The sequence below is a fragment of the Balaenoptera acutorostrata genome, chromosome 8 (genome assembly GCF_949987535.1).
Source record: "Balaenoptera acutorostrata chromosome 8, mBalAcu1.1, whole genome shotgun sequence".
Taxonomy (NCBI): Eukaryota; Metazoa; Chordata; class Mammalia; order Artiodactyla; family Balaenopteridae; genus Balaenoptera; species Balaenoptera acutorostrata.
In genome coordinates, this window is record NC_080071.1 from 86,195,678 (window position 1) to 86,214,182 (window position 18,505).

General features: G+C 50.9%; 1 protein-coding gene across 1 annotated transcript; it reads right to left on the reverse strand.

The window, feature by feature from the left end:
- Window positions 1-260: 260 nt before the first annotated feature.
- On the reverse strand, window positions 261-833 carry LOC102999289 (ragulator complex protein LAMTOR5). Its single transcript, XM_028167157.2, has one exon. It carries the CDS (start codon window positions 803-805, stop codon window positions 530-532), a length of 276 nt encoding a protein of 91 aa, XP_028022958.2. The 5' UTR covers window positions 806-833; the 3' UTR covers window positions 261-529.
- Between the last annotated feature and the right edge of the window lie 17,672 nt (window positions 834-18,505).

Genomic DNA, 18,505 nt, shown 5'->3' on the forward strand with positions numbered 1-18,505 from the left:
TAGTGTGTAGAAATGTAATTTATTTTTGACTATTGATCCAGCAAATTTGCCAAGCCGTCTTTCTTATTCTGAGAGGTTACCCAAAGATTCTTTTGTGTTTTCGATATAAGCAATTGTATTGATTACAAATAGATTTTGTTTCTTCCATTCAAATAATTAAAACTTTTATTTCTTTTTCTTATCTTACCTCCCTGACTAGGAGCTCTGGTACCATGGAAATAGTTACAAATCTTGTTTTGTTCTTGACTTTTTTTTTTTTTTTTCCTCCAACCAGTTTTATTAAACATAACAAAATTCTGTATACAAAGTGACCTAAACCTGTTGCTTCAAAACATACTTCCCTTAACTAGTATTTTGATAAGTCAATCCAGACTGTCAAAAAGCAGCTTACTCTAAAATTAATAGAAAAGTGCCCAATGCACATTACATGAATGGCCTAATTACTGGAACTCTAATAGCTCTATAAGATAATTAACATAAGGTACGATTGAGTCCCCATGACAAGCTGCTGGAGAACTGATACAAGATGTCAAGAGGCCATTTTGTGCACTGCCACTGTGATGCCATCGTGTTTCTGGATCATAATGTTCCCATTATCTGATTCTAGACACACCACAGGAATATCAATGGGGTCTGAGGTTAGCTTAGCTGCTTGCTGGGCTAAAACAGATATCACCCCAGCATGCTCATCTGACAGGGTTCCACGGCAGCCCAAATTGAGTCCTTGTGAATCTGTGCACAGGACTCCAACAATGGATGGATTCTTCATTGTGTCCTCCAAGTGCTGCTCTAAGGTTGCCTCCATCTCGCCGCGACTCGCCTCCTTCTTCGCCGCTTGTTCTTGACTTTAAAGGGAATTCACCTTGAGTGTAACTCTAGTATAGATATTGGGAGAATACTCTTTTTTTTTTATCTTTATTGGAGTGTAATTGCTTTACAATGTTGTGTTAGTTTCTGCTGTACAACAAAGTGAATCAGCTGTACGTATCCATATATCCCCATATCCCCTCCCTCTTGAGCCTCCCTCCCACCCTCCCTATCCCACCCCTCTAGGTCGTCACAAAGCACTGAGCTGATCTCCCTGTGCTATGCAGCAGCTTCCCATGAGCCATCCATTTTACATTTGGTAGTGTGTATATGTCAATGCTACTCTCTCACTTCATCCCAGCTTCCCTTTCCCCCCAATGTCCTCAAGTCCGTTCTCTATGTCTGAATCTTTATTCCTGCCCTGCCACTAGGTTCATCAGTACCGTTTTCTTAGATTCCACACATGTGCGTTAGCGTACGGTATTTGTTTTTCTGACTTACTTCACTCTGTATGACAGTCTCTAGATCCATCTACCTCACTACAAATAACTCAATTTCCTTTCTTTTTATGGCTGAGTAATATTCCATTGTATATATGTGCCACATCTTCTTTATCCATTCATCTGTTGATGGACACTTAGGTTGCTTCCACGTCCTGGCTATTGTAAATAGTGCTGCAATGAACATTGGGGTACATGACTCTTTTTCAATTATGGTTTTCTCAGGGTATATGCCCAGTAGAGGGATTGCTGGGTCATATGGTAATTCTATTTTTAGTTTTTTAAAGGAACCTCCATACTGTTCTCCATAGAGGCTGTATCAATTTACATTCCCACCTACAGTGCAGGAGGGTTCCCTTTTGGGAGAATATTCTTTTTGAGGTTAATTAAAGAAGTTGTCTTCTATTTCTAGTTTTTATTTTTAATCAGGAATGTATGTGGGTTTTTTAAAGATTTATTTTTTATTTATTTATTTATTTTATATGTTTGGCTGTGTCGGGTCTTTGTTAAGGCATGCGGGCTCTTCGTTGCAGCGCACAGGCTTCTCTCTAGTTGTGGTGTGCGCGTTTTCTCTCTCTAGTTGTGGCACGCAGCCTCCAGGGCATGCGGGCTCCAGTTGAGGCACGTGAGCTTAGTAGTTGTGGCGCGAAGGTTTAGCTGCCCCGCGGCATGTGGGATCTTATTTCCCCAACCAGGGATCGAACCCGCGTCAGTCAAGGATGTATGTTGAATTCTTTTATCAAATGTTTTTTCTGCATTTATTGATATGACTACATGTTTTTCCCTCGTTAATTTGTTAATGAGGTGAGTAGCATTAATAACTGATCTGATCATGGTGTATTACCTTGTTTCTATGCTATAGTATTCTGTTTGCTAATATTTTGTTTAGGAGTTTTAGATATATGTTTATTAGCAAGACTGACCTGTAATTTTCCTTTCTCATACTGTCCTTGTCAGGCTTTTGTGTTAAAGTTTTGCTGGTCTCATAGTATGATTAGGAGAGATTGGTTTTGTGGTTTTGTTTTGTTTAAGTTTAATAATGCCCAGTCTTCCCAAGTGTGTATAAGTCTTCTTGTGTCAATAGTGGCAGTAAATTCGTTTGATAAGAATCACATTGTAAAATTTCAGATTGTAAAGTGCAATGCGTGTGACCCAGCCATTTCACCCTGGGGAATTTATCCTATGGATATACTCAGACAAGTATACAGAAATATATGTACGAGGATGTTTATTGTTGTAATAGCAAGAAACTGAAAACCAAAGACCTTCAGATGAAGAATTAGTTTTAGAAAGAGAAATGCAATATTTTGTTGCCATTATAAAGAATGACGTAGATCTATTTATGCTGATGTGTAAAGTTCTCCAAGATATATAATTAGCGTAAAGCAGGTGGCTGAGCAAGAAAAAAAAAAAAAAAAAAATATATATATATATATATATATATATATATATATATACACAGACACATATATACCATTTGTGAACTTCCTAGAAGCTAGCTCTGTGGAGGTGCATATACTACTTCTGGAAAGATTCTCAAAGCCTTGTAACACCAGTTACCTCTGGAGAGCAGGGGTGGCAGGGAGCTGTAAGACTTTATATCCTTCCACGTCATGAAGATGTGCTCTTTTTATCACTTCAGTGTGTTTATGACTCGGCAGATATATACCATGCAGCTGGGATGGAGGAGGGCCTGCTAGGTGAGGAGGTGGCCTCACTGTCAGCTAACTGCACAGTGTTTCACCTGTTTCCCCTCTGGCCCTTGAGGTCTGTCACCCATCCTAGAAAGGAAGCTCTGCATTAGTTCCAGGTTTGGCCTGAAGACTGAAACAGTTGGAAATGTTAAGTTGACATAAGGAAGTGCTGTAACCTCTTGCAAGCGTTGCTATGGAAACCAGAGCCTGGGCGGTCTCCACGGAAACCATTCTCAGCCTTCCCCCCTGAAGGAGTTACCACCCACTGGTGCTAGTCTTACTTCTCGGGACCTCAGAGCATCAATAAATGCTTAGGGAGGGAATGCTGGATTGGCTTCTGCCCACCCCGGGGATGCCTGGTGGGCTCTGGGCACCACCTGCTGTCCGCCTGAGAAGGAGAAAGAGACCATCCCCATGGGACGTGCCCTTGTGGGGAGGCACAGCACCCACATATGAAGCAGACACGCGAGGCAGTGCATGCAGCATCCCAGGAGGGAGAAGGGGCACTGGAGTTTGGAGGTCCAGGGGTCTGGACTCTGCCACTGACCACCGGTGTGGCTGTACAGCTACAGTGGGTTAACACTGTCTCTGGGTTTCAACCTGCCCCTGTTTAAAGTGGAGAGTTTGGACTAAGTCATTCTGAAAAGGCTAAGTCTTTTCCAGCTTTAAGAACACTGGTTTGCATGTGGTCTGGCAGCATGGGGCTCAGAGGAGAGAGACCAAACAGTGGCCAGGGCAGGCTTCCCGGGAACTCATCTGAGCTTTGAAGGATGGTGAGGAGGAATGGTGTGTGTGGGGGGGGGGGGGGCGGGGAGGGCAAAATGCAACAGGGACAAGAGGTACGCCCTCCATGGGCCAGAGGACATGGCACCTATGGCCCTCCTGGGGCTGAGTCCTCTGAGGGAGGCTGAGGGACTGGAAGGGAGGCTTGGAGTCCAGGGCTTGGGGGCACCAGGGATGGGTGGTGCCGCTCCAGGGGTGGGTCCAGAGCGTCGGTGAGGCCCCGACCCTGCCACCTACCACTGGGTCTCCTGGCCCTTGCTGTGTGCTGCACGTGCTCCCAGAGCACAGAGCGCGCCTCCCATCCGTGAGACCAAGTGCTCACATGCCCTGTCTGGCCCCGCAGGAGTGAAGGGCCCTGCCCCTAACTGGGCAGCAGTGAGACAGTTGGGTGGGGGGCATGGGGAGGAAGGGAAGACCATGACTTTGACCAGCATCCTTGTCCAACACTTACTGAGCCCGGACCCATTGTGTACAAGCACATGCCAGGGACTTTCATTGATTCATTTGTTCATTTCTTGCCTTGTCTCTGGGGTGAATATGAATCTCATAGCTGCAAACTCAGTCATGCAAGAAAGTATCTTTATTTTTCTATAATAATCTATCTTGTAGAACAATCTAGTTCTCAAATCCTCATTTAGCCTGGTGGCAGAAAATGTCATCTTGATAATTTGGGGGTGAATGCAGCTGTTACTTCCATTTTAAGAGTGATCAATTAAGGGTTCACCCTTTTCATAGATTTTTGCCTGCTCCCCTCCTCCAGGGCCCAGCATCTGAGTCACGGGCTTGTATTTGGCGTTTTCCCCACCAACGGGGCTTTGATGGGAGATGGGGGCTGCCTCCTATCACAGTTTCTAGGAACACGTGAAGACTGCGTCACCCAGTGCCCTGTGGGCAGAGGGAGGTGGTGGCATCCTCTCCGGAGTTCCCTTTGTCACCATATAGTTGCTGGAGCTGCTTCTTGAGCCCAAAGTGATTCTCTGAGCTACCCAGTATCCTATCAATAAATCCCTTTCTGGCTAAATTAGCCAGAATTCTTCCTTGTTTGTGTAACACATTTACTGAGCAAGAGAGCCTTGTGGGTAAAACCAGAAAACCACTTCATTCTCCCTTTTCCTTTTCAAACCTGCTCTGTGGGGTCAGTTCTCCCTCAACCTTGGATGAAATCTAAGGTCAGTTTCTTGGTTTTTCAGGTCAATCCAAGATAATAAAAATACCTTGGGTCACTTTTAGCCACAAAAATCCGATTTCAGTAATTGCAGCGTGGAATTATGCAAAACAGTGGAGACTCCAAAGTTCATGGAAGCTGGAGCTGCCCCCTCCACCGTGGAGACCCGCGCCACAGGGAAGCCCCACCGGTTCAGGCAGGGAGAGCCCTGCCAGCAGCTTCCCACCCCCTGCCTCGTGCTTCCACTCCTCCCTGCCCCAGGCTGCTGGGTGATGGGGGGAGGAGACAAGGGGCAGGAGAGGCCACCGATGGGAGACTTCGGTACCTGTGGGAGCTTTTGATCCCCCCTCCTGCTGCATCTCAGCGCAGGTGAATGCTCCGCCAGCTCCAGACTTCTAGGGCTGGGTCTAATCATCCCAGGCCAGCTCCTGAGACATTCATGTACCCTTTGATGCCATGCTTCCGCAGCATGGGCATTCCTGGCATAGCCACCTCCCCTTGCTCTGTGCTCCACTAGGGTTGCTCTAGACACAGCCCGTCACCTCTAGCCTCTACACGTGCTTGTCACACACCAGGTCCTCAGGGTCCCCTATCCCAGCCACAGAGGACACATAGCAAGTTCTCTGGCACACTCAGGGAAGCTCCTCTCACTTGGCAAAAGGCCAAGGTACGTAGGATGCTGATCATTCTCTCCTTAGAGATGCTCTGTCCAGGTGGCATCCTGGGGTTGCAGGACTGGTTTGGGGCCACCTCCTTTCCAAGCCCTTTATTTTGGAATGTCTGACTAGGGGGCACTATCCCCCTCTTTTCTCAGATCCCAAAGGGGTGTAACAAGTCTCCTCCTTGGAGCTGACCTCAGGTGATGAGGGGCAGGAGGACCAGGGCAACCTCACTTGCCTCTGACTTCTTTTTCTCTCAGCTTGTGGGCTCCTCATCTACACTTGGAGGGGGTTTGCGGGGAGAAGTGGGAAGGGCCTCCGTGGGCATCCCAGGCAGCTGGTTCTGTGGCTGAGGAGGGGCTGGAGCAGTGAGTCTGACCTGAGGCCATCTCTTTGCACCCAGCCCAGGCTGGGCTGGGAGTTCCAGAAGCTGTGCGAGGGAGAAGGTTCTGACATTCCAGGGCTCCTGGAAACTGAGGGTGCCCAGCCTGCATCTTGGATGTGAAAGGAAGTTTGCCAGCCTCATCTCGGGGAGATGGGTCAGATGATGCCCTGCACATCAGTGGTCTCAGGTCAGCCATGGGAGACAGTGGTTAGAGAGTGAACTCTGGACTACCAGACCTGGGTTTGAATCCCATTTCTGCCCCTTACTGGCTGTGTGATTGTTTTGGTTATCTATTGCTGAGTAATAAACACTGCAAAACCCGTGGCTCAGAATAACAGGTATTTACTCAAGATTTTACAATGTGCGCAGGGCTCAGTGGAGACGGCTTGACTTTGCCCTATGTGTCATGAGTTGGGTTGTCTTAATGGGGGAAAGAAGATCCTCTTCTAAGATAGTTTCACATCAGTTCAGAGCTCAGCTGGGGCAGTCAGCCAAGAGCCTTGATTCTCTTCCAAATGGGCCTCTCCACCTAACTGCTAGGGCTTCCCCACATCATGGAGGCTGGGTTCCAAAAGGGAGGAAGCCAAAGCTCCTAAGCCTTCTTAATGCCTGGGCTTGGAGGTCCCAGCACATCATCTCCTCTTCATTCTATTGGTCAAGCAGTTCTGAGCCCGACCCAGATTCAAGAGGAGATATAAACTCCATCTCTTAAGGGGAGAAGTAGTACCCGTGTACTTGAAGGGGTGAAGTTGTTTGGGGCCATCTTTGGATACAAGCTACCACAGTGAGCTTGAGCAAGTTATTTAATCTCCCCAAGTCTCATTTTCCCCCTCTGTAAACTGGAGATAATAGTATCTATCTCCTTTGGTTATTGATAGGATTAAATAAGCTCTCAGTTGAGCTCACAATAGTTGGAAGAATGTTTAAGTAGCCCATGGCTCAAAAGAATTCAATGTTAATATTAGACAATCCTGTGCACACGTTACGCCAGAAGACGGTGGAAAACTTTTCCCACCGCTAGTCCTTTTGGCATCTGCCTCTGACGTCTCCTGTCTCTGGTCTCTGGCCTCTAGGGTCCTCACCGGAGATTCCCCCCAGCCTTCCTCCCCTTCTCCTGGACATGCAGCAAAGTGCCTGGGGGTCTGGGCTTTACTCCTGGAAGGTCTTTTCCCGGTGCCACTCGGGGGGCGGCGGGGGGCTGCGTTTAGGCCATCAGTTTCCCTAGGTTGGGACACATCCTGTGGAATGATGCTAACATTGCCCACCCCTCCCAACCCAAAACCCCTCCCCATGGGCTCCCACTAATTGAGAGGGATTTATTGTTGTAAAACTATTACCGACCTCCTGGGGGCCTCCACAGGTCTTCTCTTCAAGGTAAAGTTAGCTGGGGAGGGAGAGAACGAAGCCAGAGAAGAGAAAGAAGTGGTGAGCCCAGGCTTGGAAGAGGACAGACCACCCCCTGCCCCAGCCTCTGCCTGGGCAGCCCTGGCAGTTCATTAGCGCACCGAGGCCCCGTTCTGCAGGGCCGAGGCTGTGTCATTTCTGTAGGAAGCAGGGGGCACAGCTGACCCATCCTGGGGCATCATCAGGCCTCTCTGGATCCAGGCGGTTAGAAGCAGTTGGCAGCAATCTGATGGAGCACCAAATGGTTTGGGAAATGGGGCAGCTCTAATCAGTCTGGGAAGCAAAATTCCTTTTTTCCCATTTCAAAAGAGATGGGAAAACCTGATTCTCTAGGTGTTCAGAAATGCCCTGTTCCTGGGGGGCAGGGCAGGCCTGGGCTGTGGTGACTGGGGACCTTACAATGTGGGGTTGGAGGGGTGAGATGCATTCTGTTGCAGGAGAGCCCCCACCCCCCAGGCGTCACGGAGGACATCTCAGCCCCTATCCACCCAGGCTGCGCCCACCTCCTTGGCCTGCGGTGCGGACGGAACCCCAGCACCCACCCAGGTCGCTTCTCCCCTCGGGGAACCCGTCACCGCAGAGCTGCCCCACACAGCCTGCCCAGTTGGCTCCAGAGACCCCCGTAGGGCCTGAGCTCCCCATTCTGGCCACCGTTACCCAGGAGACCGCTGTCACCAAGGCTCCAGGGCCAGGCTCTGCTGAGCAGAGACTGTGCCTCCGAGACCAGGAACGTTTCCAGCTGGATCTCCTCCAGCTGGCTTTGTGCTCTGGCCTGTCATTGCTGGTAACGCAACTCGCATTCACCAGAAGTGGGACAAGCACTGCGTGGAAAAAGCAGCGTTTCAGTGACTTGCACCAAGTCTCGGGCTTCAGGGGCCCCCGCGGGCGAAGCCCGGCGGATTCTATGCCCGGCTCTGTGACGCAGCCACGTGGCCGCCCCTCCTCGGGGCACGCGGGCATCCAGCAGGTGAGAACACCCCACACCGCTGCCCGCGGGGGGTCGCGAGGAAACCCTCACCGCATCCAGTCCTCCCTCTGCACAGAGAGGGTGTCGTCCCAGTTTTCCAAGCTGTTGAGAGAAGGCCTTTTGCACATCATTTGACTCACCCGGCTGCAGGCTGGGATGGAAGCAAAAAGGCGCTGAGTGAGGAGGTGATGCCAGTCATTCATTCAATAATAAATGGCGCTGAGTGAGGAGGTGATGTCAGTCATTCATTCAATAATAAATGGCTCTGAGCCTTCCCGTGTGCAGGGTCCTGTCCAGGGCATGGGAACAGTGATAAGCAGGACACAGCCTTGCCCTCTGGGAGCTCACAGACCTCATAGCCAGCCTCTCGGCCTGGGTAGACCTGCTATCTAGACCAAGATACGAAACACAGGCTTTCGGAGCATGGCTGAGGGCCTGCAGCGTGGCAGGTGCTGGGCATGGGATTGTGAACAAGAAACAGGCCCTGCCCCCTTAGAGCCCGAGGTCTGGTAGGAGAGAACAAACCGGAAGTTATCAGGCACTGTGCTAAGTGTTATGATGGGGAAGTCCAGGGTATCATGAGGGATGGGGGTGTGGCCCAAACAAGCAAAGCAGGGGGCCTATGTGTTGGATTCATATTAAATGTTATCCTCTGTCCTCAAGACCAGATGTTTTCACAGTTTTGTGATATTACTTGTTTCACTTTCCTTTTTGACCTTGGCCGAGTTCCCATCAGACAGAAGCCTCAGCCATTCCTGCACAAGGAGATGGTGATCAGACCCCACAGACAGCCACCAAAGGCCACCCTCACACACTCAGCCTCCCTCAAGGCCAAGGGATGGGACACCGCTCCTTGGATTCCATGACCTCTGGCTCCTACTGAGAAAGGAGGGCTGGAGCTTGACAGGGACACAGTGAGACGAGCAGAGTCCTGCAGGTGGGGACTTGAGACCACATCCTTCCCCCTCCTTCAACCCACAGCCGGGGCTGAGCAGAGCCTGGTCCTTCCAGGATGTTCAGCCTCCCATCTGCTTGCCGCCCCTCCAGGTCCCTTGGCAAAATTTCAAACCTCACTATTTAACTCTGGATTCCCACATCGCCACACCCAAATGCTCTGTTCAAACCTCTCCATTACACGTGAGATGACGAGGGTCCTGGGGCTTATGACTTCTTCAAGCTTAATTAAATATCTGCTGAGCAACCTTTCCAGACCTCTCTGGATTCCACCGAGAGGAGCTCATCCTGCCTTTTCTTTTGGGGGCTGCTAAGGCCTGTCCCTTGGTTCTTGCTAGAAACAGCTGACCTTCCCATGACCCAGTGACTGTTCCAGCCCTGGTAGTCTCTCTGTGCAAATGCCGGTTGGCCCTGGTCTCAGCTTCAGCAGAGGCAGGAGACCAGACAGTGTGAAGGAGGACAGCGGGCACTCGAGTCTTATCTCACTGCACACTCTCAAGTCCCCTCTGGATCCGACACCTCTCGGGTCGCTTTGGACCCTCTTGCTTATCACTGGCCACCAGCCCCAGCCACTGCTGAGACCACCACCTCTGTGTGGACTCGGACCACCTCAACCGAGCAGCCTCTGGCCTCGGGTGCACGCTGTACATTTCCTGCCTCTCGGGCAGCCCTGGGCGTGAGGGTGTGAGACGCTGCATCCACCCATGAGCAACTGGAAAGTCCAGCAAGTCACACCCTACATGTGAGCCAACGAGAAAGGGGAGACTGTGCACAAATTCTCTCCCTTCTCTTCTGCAGGACTGCTGAGAAACAGTTATCTAGACAGAGTCTCAGAAGACGGTCCTGGGGGACTGAGCAGCCCGTTACATTTGTTACCAAGCTGTGGTCAGCTCCACAACACACTCTGGAACCGGCTCCCCCTCCGTCCCAGACGCACTCCCTTTCCCTCTCCTGCTCCCGGAGGTCACCTTCCCTAACAAAGAAGCGGCACCGGGGCTTTGCTTCCTGCTCTGCTTTCCAAGGAACCCAAACCAGGCCGCCTCAATTTCCTTTCTGGAGCACCTCTTCCACTCTGCGGGGTGCTCCTGGTGCCACAATCAGCACCCCACTGCCCCCTCTGAGAGGGGCATGTGACCATCTAGCTGGTCAGCACCTCATCTTCTGGCCACAGAAACTGGCTCAGGAACAGCCATGGGACCCACCTGAGTTTTCCCTGGGAATTAACATGGACACTGGGGGCCTCCTACACCAATAAAGTCATTGCCTTCCTTCTTCTCCACCAGTGATGGATTCCTTCTCATCCACTCAAGACCCAGCTGGACTCCTGCTCCCCGGGAGACTTTCTTCAACATCCTGGCCCAAAGAGATCTCAGCTGCTTCACTCACTAACATCCAGGATCCCCATCACAATTGCCTCTCCAGCCCCCTTGCTACCACCCTCAGGCCTTGCTCTTCTAGCCAGTTGTTTGAAGCTGTTACTGTTATGTAGGCACTTACTCGTGTACCTGTCTCTGCTCGGCATGGAGTTCTGCCAGCAACCCGCGTGGATTCATTGGCCCAAATGCAGCAGGTGGGCATTCCACATAGAAAGAGGCCAGGCTGTTGAACATAAGGTGACCAAATTGTCCAGGTTTGCCCAAGATTTTGCCAGCTTTCCCACTGACTGTCCCATGTCCCGGGAAACCCTCAGTGCTGGGCAAACTGGCACCGTTGGTCACCCTGTCCAATGGGCAGGAGGGTGCCTCGTTCCAAAGCGAGGGGTGCAGCCTGAACAGATTCAGCCCAGACACCATTCACTTATTCATTTAACACAATGTGTTAAGCTCTGACTATGTGTCAGTCATTCTTCTAAGTGTGTTTACCAGGGGTGAACAAGACCTGGTCCCTGCCCTCAAGAGCTTGTAGCTCAGAGCAGAGGTCAGGAAATCTTTCCCGCAAAGGGCCAGATCAGAAATATTTTTGGCTTTGCACACGCTATAGTCTCCGTCATATCTACCCAACTCTGCCATTACAGCTACAAACAGTTAAATTGGGCGTGACTGTGTTCCCATAAGACTTCGCAGGCGGCAGCCCCAGGCTTAGATGTAGAGACAGACACACAGAGCCTCAGGATGCCCGTCGGATTGGACCCCTGCTGCTGGCTTGAGCCGGCACCGTAGGCCGCCACGTCGTGCCTTGTGTGGTCCCACGGTCGCCACCATGGTCAGCTGGACCTGTTGGTGAACACCTGACCGTCCTGAGGCTGCCAGTGGTTGATATAGGGGGACTGGCCAGCAGCGACCATGGCCGCTGGCTGGAACAGGGGTGGCAGGAGACAGAGCTGAAAGGCTGAAGGGGAGAGCAGACTCAGGAGACCTTCTGGGGCCTCCAGCCCTCCAAGCACTGAACCATGGCCCCAGGGGGCCCAGCCCAGGGAGGGCTTGCTGTGGGCCCGCAGTGGGGCTGAGTCCTGTTGCCTTTATTTCCACGTGCATCCTTACAATGAAGCAGCTTCCTCCTCCTTTCCTTTTTTTCTTGTTTAACAACTCAGTAATTTTTAGTAAAATTATAAAGTGTGTGACTATCATCATCATCCAGTCTCTATAATAAATCTGTTTTTCTTGAAGGGATCTGAGCGAGTTCCCTGCAACCAACAACCCTCATGCACCCCAGATCCATGTGAAGACAGAGCGCCATGGGGACACAGAGGAAGGGCCTAATCTAGGTTTGGGGGTCAGGGAAGTCTTCCCAGAGAGATGCGCGTCTAAGCCAGCACCAGAGGGCGGTACGAGTACCCCGGAGATGTGGGGGAGGGTGAGTCCCATCACTTCTTTGACCTTCAGGTGGCAACATCTGGACCAGGTACCCCCTACAGCAGGCACGGGGTAGACAGAACCCTCCATCAGACTCTGCCCACCAGCACCCAGCGAACTCGGAGCAGCTCCCCTGCCCCCTCCACATTCTGCTGTGGAGACCACCCTGGTTTCAGTGTTCAGGGCCTCCCCAGTGCCCCCTGGGGGCCTCGACCTCCTCATCTTCATGGAAGGGAAGAATCTGCACCGTCCCCGGGTGCAGTCAATGGGCACTGTGCTGCCTGCACAACCCCAGAGAGCTTTTGTCCAAAACACCCTAATGCAGTGTTTCCCAAGGAATTAGGTGAGGTTATACCTAATTAGGTGAGATTATACTCCTGCAGCTCTGAGACTGGTGGGAGTGTCTGACCATACAATACTCCCTTCCCGGTCCCATCAGAGAGAATCCCCAAGTCCCACCTGCACGCCAGAGCCCCTGCTCTCCCCTCTCCCCACAGCCAGCCTTCCTCATCCTGGAGCAGGAAACATTTCTTACCAGGAGGCTTCTTTGCTGCCTGCGAGAGACACCAGATCCAGCTCCCCCAAGTAAATAAGGAGCAGCTGGAAGTTGCACATGAGATGCCCAGCAACCCGGAGCTCAGGCCCTCTCTGCAGGTGCCGCCATCCACCTGGGCCTCCCGTGGCCTCCCTCCCCCGAGAGAGGACTGATGGCAGTTTGGTGCAGGAGTCCCCAGCCTTGGGCCCTGGGGTCACTCCGCTGTGGCAGGGATGGGGGACGTTAGGCCCGACATTGTCTCCAGGGATATGCCACCCCTATCTGTTTCCACGTCCCATTAGAAGAGTCTGGATTTGCTCCACCTACCCGGGCCTGGGCTTCTCCAGGAACCGGGGGCACATGCCATATTTGCCCAAACCTAGGGCGAGCCTGGGTATGAGGCATCTCCCACTTGGCCATTAAGAAGATGCATATGCAAAAGGAATAGTTTTCCCAAATGAGAAGATCCAACTTGAATACACAGACTATTAGGGGTGTGTGTGCCATTGTTTAAATGTCTCAGGGAGCAGTTCATGTGCGCGTTTTAAAGACATATTTTAATTTCATAAAAGGTAATTAGTACATTAATTCGAAAATGTTGCTCCTTTCTGCTTTCACATTTTATGGAACATTTTTATCTCAACTTTTCACTAGCCTCTTGGGTGTCTGTGTCCTCACCATCCCTTGGGCCAGGTTAAGCCACCAGGGGCTTCCAAAGCCCATGACCCCCCCCCCCCCCCTTGAGGCTCAGTTACTCAGATTCAGCACTTTTTGAATCCCTGTGTGACACAATCACTGGCCATTTGATCCCAAGCCGTAAGTGCCCCTTCCTGTAATGTTGGAGGCTTAGAGTTTTTATTTAACCTTAAGATACATGTGACCTTATTCATAACTGGTGATGTGGGACATCCCAGTCACCCAGGTATTGTCATCACTTCTGCGAGGGTGGCTGAGGCTCTTTGCGCCCGGTTGGGGATGAGGGCTTTGGTGGGGAGCCCTGGCTCTCTGTTACCTCCAGCAGGTGCTATGGGGCCTGGATTCAGGTGGAGTCGAGCCTCCAATTGCCTCCTGGTTTGAAGTGAGGGCTGGGACAACGGTGATGGCTGCAGCTGTCAACCAGCAGGTATTTATCGGCTCCACTGTGCGCCCAGCCTGTGCCAGGTGCGCGAGGCAGAGAGGGGATGAGAGCCCTCGCTGGGAGGGACAACTAAGAAGGACCGTTTCTATTTAGAGTTCCGTGCCCAGTGCACTGCGTGGTGGAGGGCCAAATCAGGCGGAACAGACCAGCAGAGAAGTCTGCTCTCCACCATATGCTGACTGGGGGAGGCTGGCGGGCGGGCTGTGCCCACCTTGGGAGCAGACTGGTCACTCCGTGACAGCTCAGGGTGTTGGCAGAGCCCCGAGAGTATCTCAGGGAGGGGAGGGAGGGCCAGGCACAGAGACCCAGAGTGCTGTTGTGGAAAGAGCCCGCACCTGGGAATCGGAGAGCTGCCGCCACTCATACCTCCATTCACATCTGTTTCCACATTTGTAAAACAGTTCCCTTCCAAGGCAAGGTCCTGTTCATGTCTATTTCTAGTGACAAGTCCTCAGTTTTATGGGGTCACCCTTTTTTTATTTTTTTAAGATTTTTGTTTTGATGTGGACCATTTTTAAAGTCTTTATTGGATTTGTTACAATATTACTTCTATTTTATGTTTTGCTTTTTTGGCTGTGAGGCATGTGGGATCTTAGCTCCCTGACCAGGGTTCGAACCCACAGCCCCTGCATTGGAAGGCAAAGTCTTAATCACTGGACCACCTGGGAAGTCCAGGGATCCCCGCTACTTTAATCTCCAAACAGAAAGACTTGTGATTTCATCCCACGTTCAGTGGGAACCCTGGTGTCCCCACAATAGTCTTAGGAGTCCCAGGGGAAACGGTCCTGGGTCCTACAAGTCTGTATATCTGACCCACATGGAACACCTCTCCAACTCCCTTCTCCCATAAAGGACAACTGACATAGGCTATTGAGTGCGGGATACTCTATGGAAGCCCAGGGCTAGTGGATTATAACGTACAACAACTTAAAATGTACCCAAGCCCCTTTCTCCGCCCAAGGATTTCCCACTGGCCTGTGCCGCCCCCTCCCCAGGTGCGCTGATGCCAGATGCTCCACAGGGAAGTGGAGCAGTACCTCACCCAGGCAGGCGGTTTGTGTAATTTCAGAAGCATAGGAGGTATTTCTAAAAGTGTTTCCCCTTTGCTCTCTTGACTTCTTCTTTGAGTTACAGCTTTGTCCCAGTTTCATTGTAAATAGCCCAACAAAGAAGAATCACGTGGCCAAGCAGTTAAATTAGGAGTAACGACTGATGATGAAGAGCAGATGGCCTGGTGGGATGGAGAGCAGTAGCGGGGAGGGGGTGCTGGAGGATGGGAAACTGAGTTCTCAAGCTCACCGAAGGCTGTATCTGCTGGCGTGATTGGAGATGCTTTATGGGGTGACAATAAGGTGCCCCCGAGAACTTTGATATAAGGTTAGGTAAGGTCATCCTCTGAGAATGGAACGTATTACAGCAACACATGGGAGGAACAGTAATCATTAAAATATCATATATAATAATATGATGATCATGTAACAGGTATGACCTGCTTCACCAACTTAGATTACAAATATGTTCACATTCCTTTTATTGCCCCAATTCATTGTTTTAGTCCCCGTATGTCTTTGGGGCACGAAGAGAGTTGCCCCATATTATTCAAAAATCTCAGCGTGCAAGGGGAGGTCAGCTTTGCTTCTTCACACCAGGAGAACCAGGGTCCCAAGAGCCCACTGCTACCATTGTTCCTTGCTGTCACAAGGTGTCACTATTGGAGCTTGCTCTCACAGACGATGCTGCTACCCTGGAGGGTGGGATGCCCTTCCTGCACTAGGTGCAGGATTACAGCTCTTCTTAGTCTGCTTTCCCACACTCAGCCATCACTGCCCAGAGCACGGCCCCTGGGGCGTGGAGGCTGGGTGGGAAGGGTAATTAGCATCAGCCGCCTTCCACACCGGCCTCAGCCCTCCTGCTTTGAAATGAGAATAGCACATCAGCCAAAATCCCCCTTCACTCAAGGTGATTTAATTGGAGGGCTTCTCTGCTCTTCCCCGCCACTGCTCCTTGGATCACCCTAGCTCACCTGAACAGGTGTGCCTGACTTTGCATCTCAGAGATCAGGGCTGGGATGGGGGTGTTTTTGTTCTCAGAGAGCCCCAGGGAGTCTCACCCACACCAGCAGGGGCCGGCCAGCTTCTGCTAAGCGCCACAGCTCACACCCCAAGAGGAAGAGGCTGGCACCCTGGTGGCTCACATTTGCATAACCAAGGGGGTACACAGAACAGGGTAGAGGTTACCAGAGGCGAAAGAGGGTGAAAATTGTGTAAAGAGGATCAGCTGTATGGTGATGGATGGAAACTACATTTTTTGTGGTGAGCACGCTGTAAGGTATATAGAAGTAGAAATAAAATGTACACGTGAAACATACGATGATATAAAACAATGTTACTTCAATGAAAAATAAATCTAAAACTAAAATAAAGGGGGCACACAAATGATCCTTCTCCAGAGGAAGAACATCTGTTCCAGGTATCCCTATGTCTCTGCCTAAACCAGGAGTTCCTGACCTGGGGATCAGGAGTGGAATCCGGGGGCGGCGTCATGAACTGGTTGGGGAAAAGCATTATGTATTTATTTTCACTAATCAGTAACTGAAACTAGCATTTCCTTCCTTTGTGCTTATAGGCATCACACCACAGTAGTACAGACGGTGCCTGGGACTTTGCCACCAATAGAAATCACAACTATTTTCATATAGCACCCCAATTGCTGTAGATATTTTAAAATGTTATTTCAGCTCAGTGCATCACTAATTCAAGATCATGATAAGTTATTGAACCTGTCACTAGACCTCCTTTATCCAAGGCCTCAATAAAGCACGTATATTGCTATATCACAATTCTTAAATTCTGATAATTGTATTTCAGTATATTTGGTTTCCTTTACCATCCTATGTATTTTACTTCATGCATTTAAAACTATGATCCTGGGGAAAGTCCATAGGCTTCCCCAGACTGCAGGAGGAATCCATGATACAAAATTGATTAAGATCCATGGCCATACAGAGAGCAACTGGCCACTGTTTTGTTTTAAAAAAAAAAAGAAAAAGAACCTCATCACAGTTCTAAGAGCTAATATTTCTGGAGCCCTTACCACATGCCAGACACTTTCTATGTGTTGTTGCATCATAAGTAGAGCTGTTATTTCCATTTAAAGCTGAGGCACTGGTGCACTGAATGACGTCACTTGGCCGTGAGCGCACAGCGGTCAGGGTAGGAGCCAGGAGTCAGCCTTGACCTTTCAACCCAGCACTGAGATTTCAGTCATTTTCAGTCAGGCTGCCTCCAAGGTCCTAGGGAGCTCGACCTGAGTGTAGCTCTCCCTCGAGGGCTGAGGGCCGGGCCATAGCCAGCTCAGGCCAGGGCAGGGAGGTGGTCTCAGGGGGTCCAGTGTTCAGCCCACCTGGGGTGACCGTGACCTGCTCTCATCCTATAGGCACCAGGCAACCTTCAGTCCCCCAGGGTCACCCCGGGCTCCCTGCCCCTTGCAGGCCTGGATAAACCTGACCGGAACCCCAGTGTCACGGGCCGAGGGGGACAGGGCCCTCCCCAGGACAGCCACGCACTCCAGGGCTCACATCCCTCCTCATCTTTCTTTTCCGTGCTGCTTCAGGCCATCAGCCACCACGACTTCCTTCTCTGGTTCCACAACGTTTGCTCACGCCAGGCACTGCAAGATTTTCATCATTTACTAGAGATCGACCAGGTCACACATGCCCTCTGCCATCCTTCTGGTTCTTTCCTGCTTCCTAACACTCCCCTGTCTCCCTTCCTCCTTCCTTCCTTTCTGAGGCAATAGATCCTGGCCCCTTTCTCTCTTCGGACAGTTCCTCCCATTTTCACTTCCAAGGACTTTCCCCAATACTTTCTTTTCTGAAGGGGAACTTCGGTAAATAACATTTTCTCGATCTAACTAGTTACTAAACTGAGTCCTGCCTTAGTTCAGGCTGCTGTAACATAATACCATGGACTGGGCAGCTTAAACAGCTAACAGACAGTTATTTCTCACAGTTCAGGAGGCTGGAAGTCCGAGATCAGGGCGCCAGGATGGTCGGGGTCCAGTGAGAGCCGTCTTCCTAGTCCCGGACTGCTGACTTCTCACTGTGTCCTCACATGGTGGAAGGAGCAAGGGAGCTCTCTGGGGCACTACTACAGGCACTAATATGGGCACTAATCCCATTCATGTGTGCTCCACCCTCATGACCTTATCACATCCCAAAGACCCCACCTCCTAATACCATCACATTGGGGGGAGGGGGTGGGATTTCAACAAATGAACTGGGGGGGCGGACACACAAACATTCAGTCCATAACAGTTCCCAAGTGTCCCAACCGAGGGAGGAGGGAGCCCTGAGTAGGTGACATGTTTGAACTTGGTCCTTGGAATTGAACATCACTCATTCACATCATTGATACCGTGGCTTTTTCAGCTGATCCTCTGTGCCATCCAGCTACCAGGAGCCAAGGAGGCATCAGCTGGGCGCTGAGCAAGCCCACCCTGTAGCCCCAACCCCATCGGCCTGCCCACTCAGGATGGGGCTCTGCCCTGAACACACTCCGTGCCCTCACAGAGTCCCAAAGGTACTTCAAGGCAAAGACCCTGGGTCTGATTTCTCTAAAGGCCCCGTACCTGTGCACCTAGGTCTCCAGCTGCTCAGCTCCTGGAGACTTTCTCTGTCTAGCTGTCCATTTTGCGCTCCTTTCTGAGACAAGACGACCCACT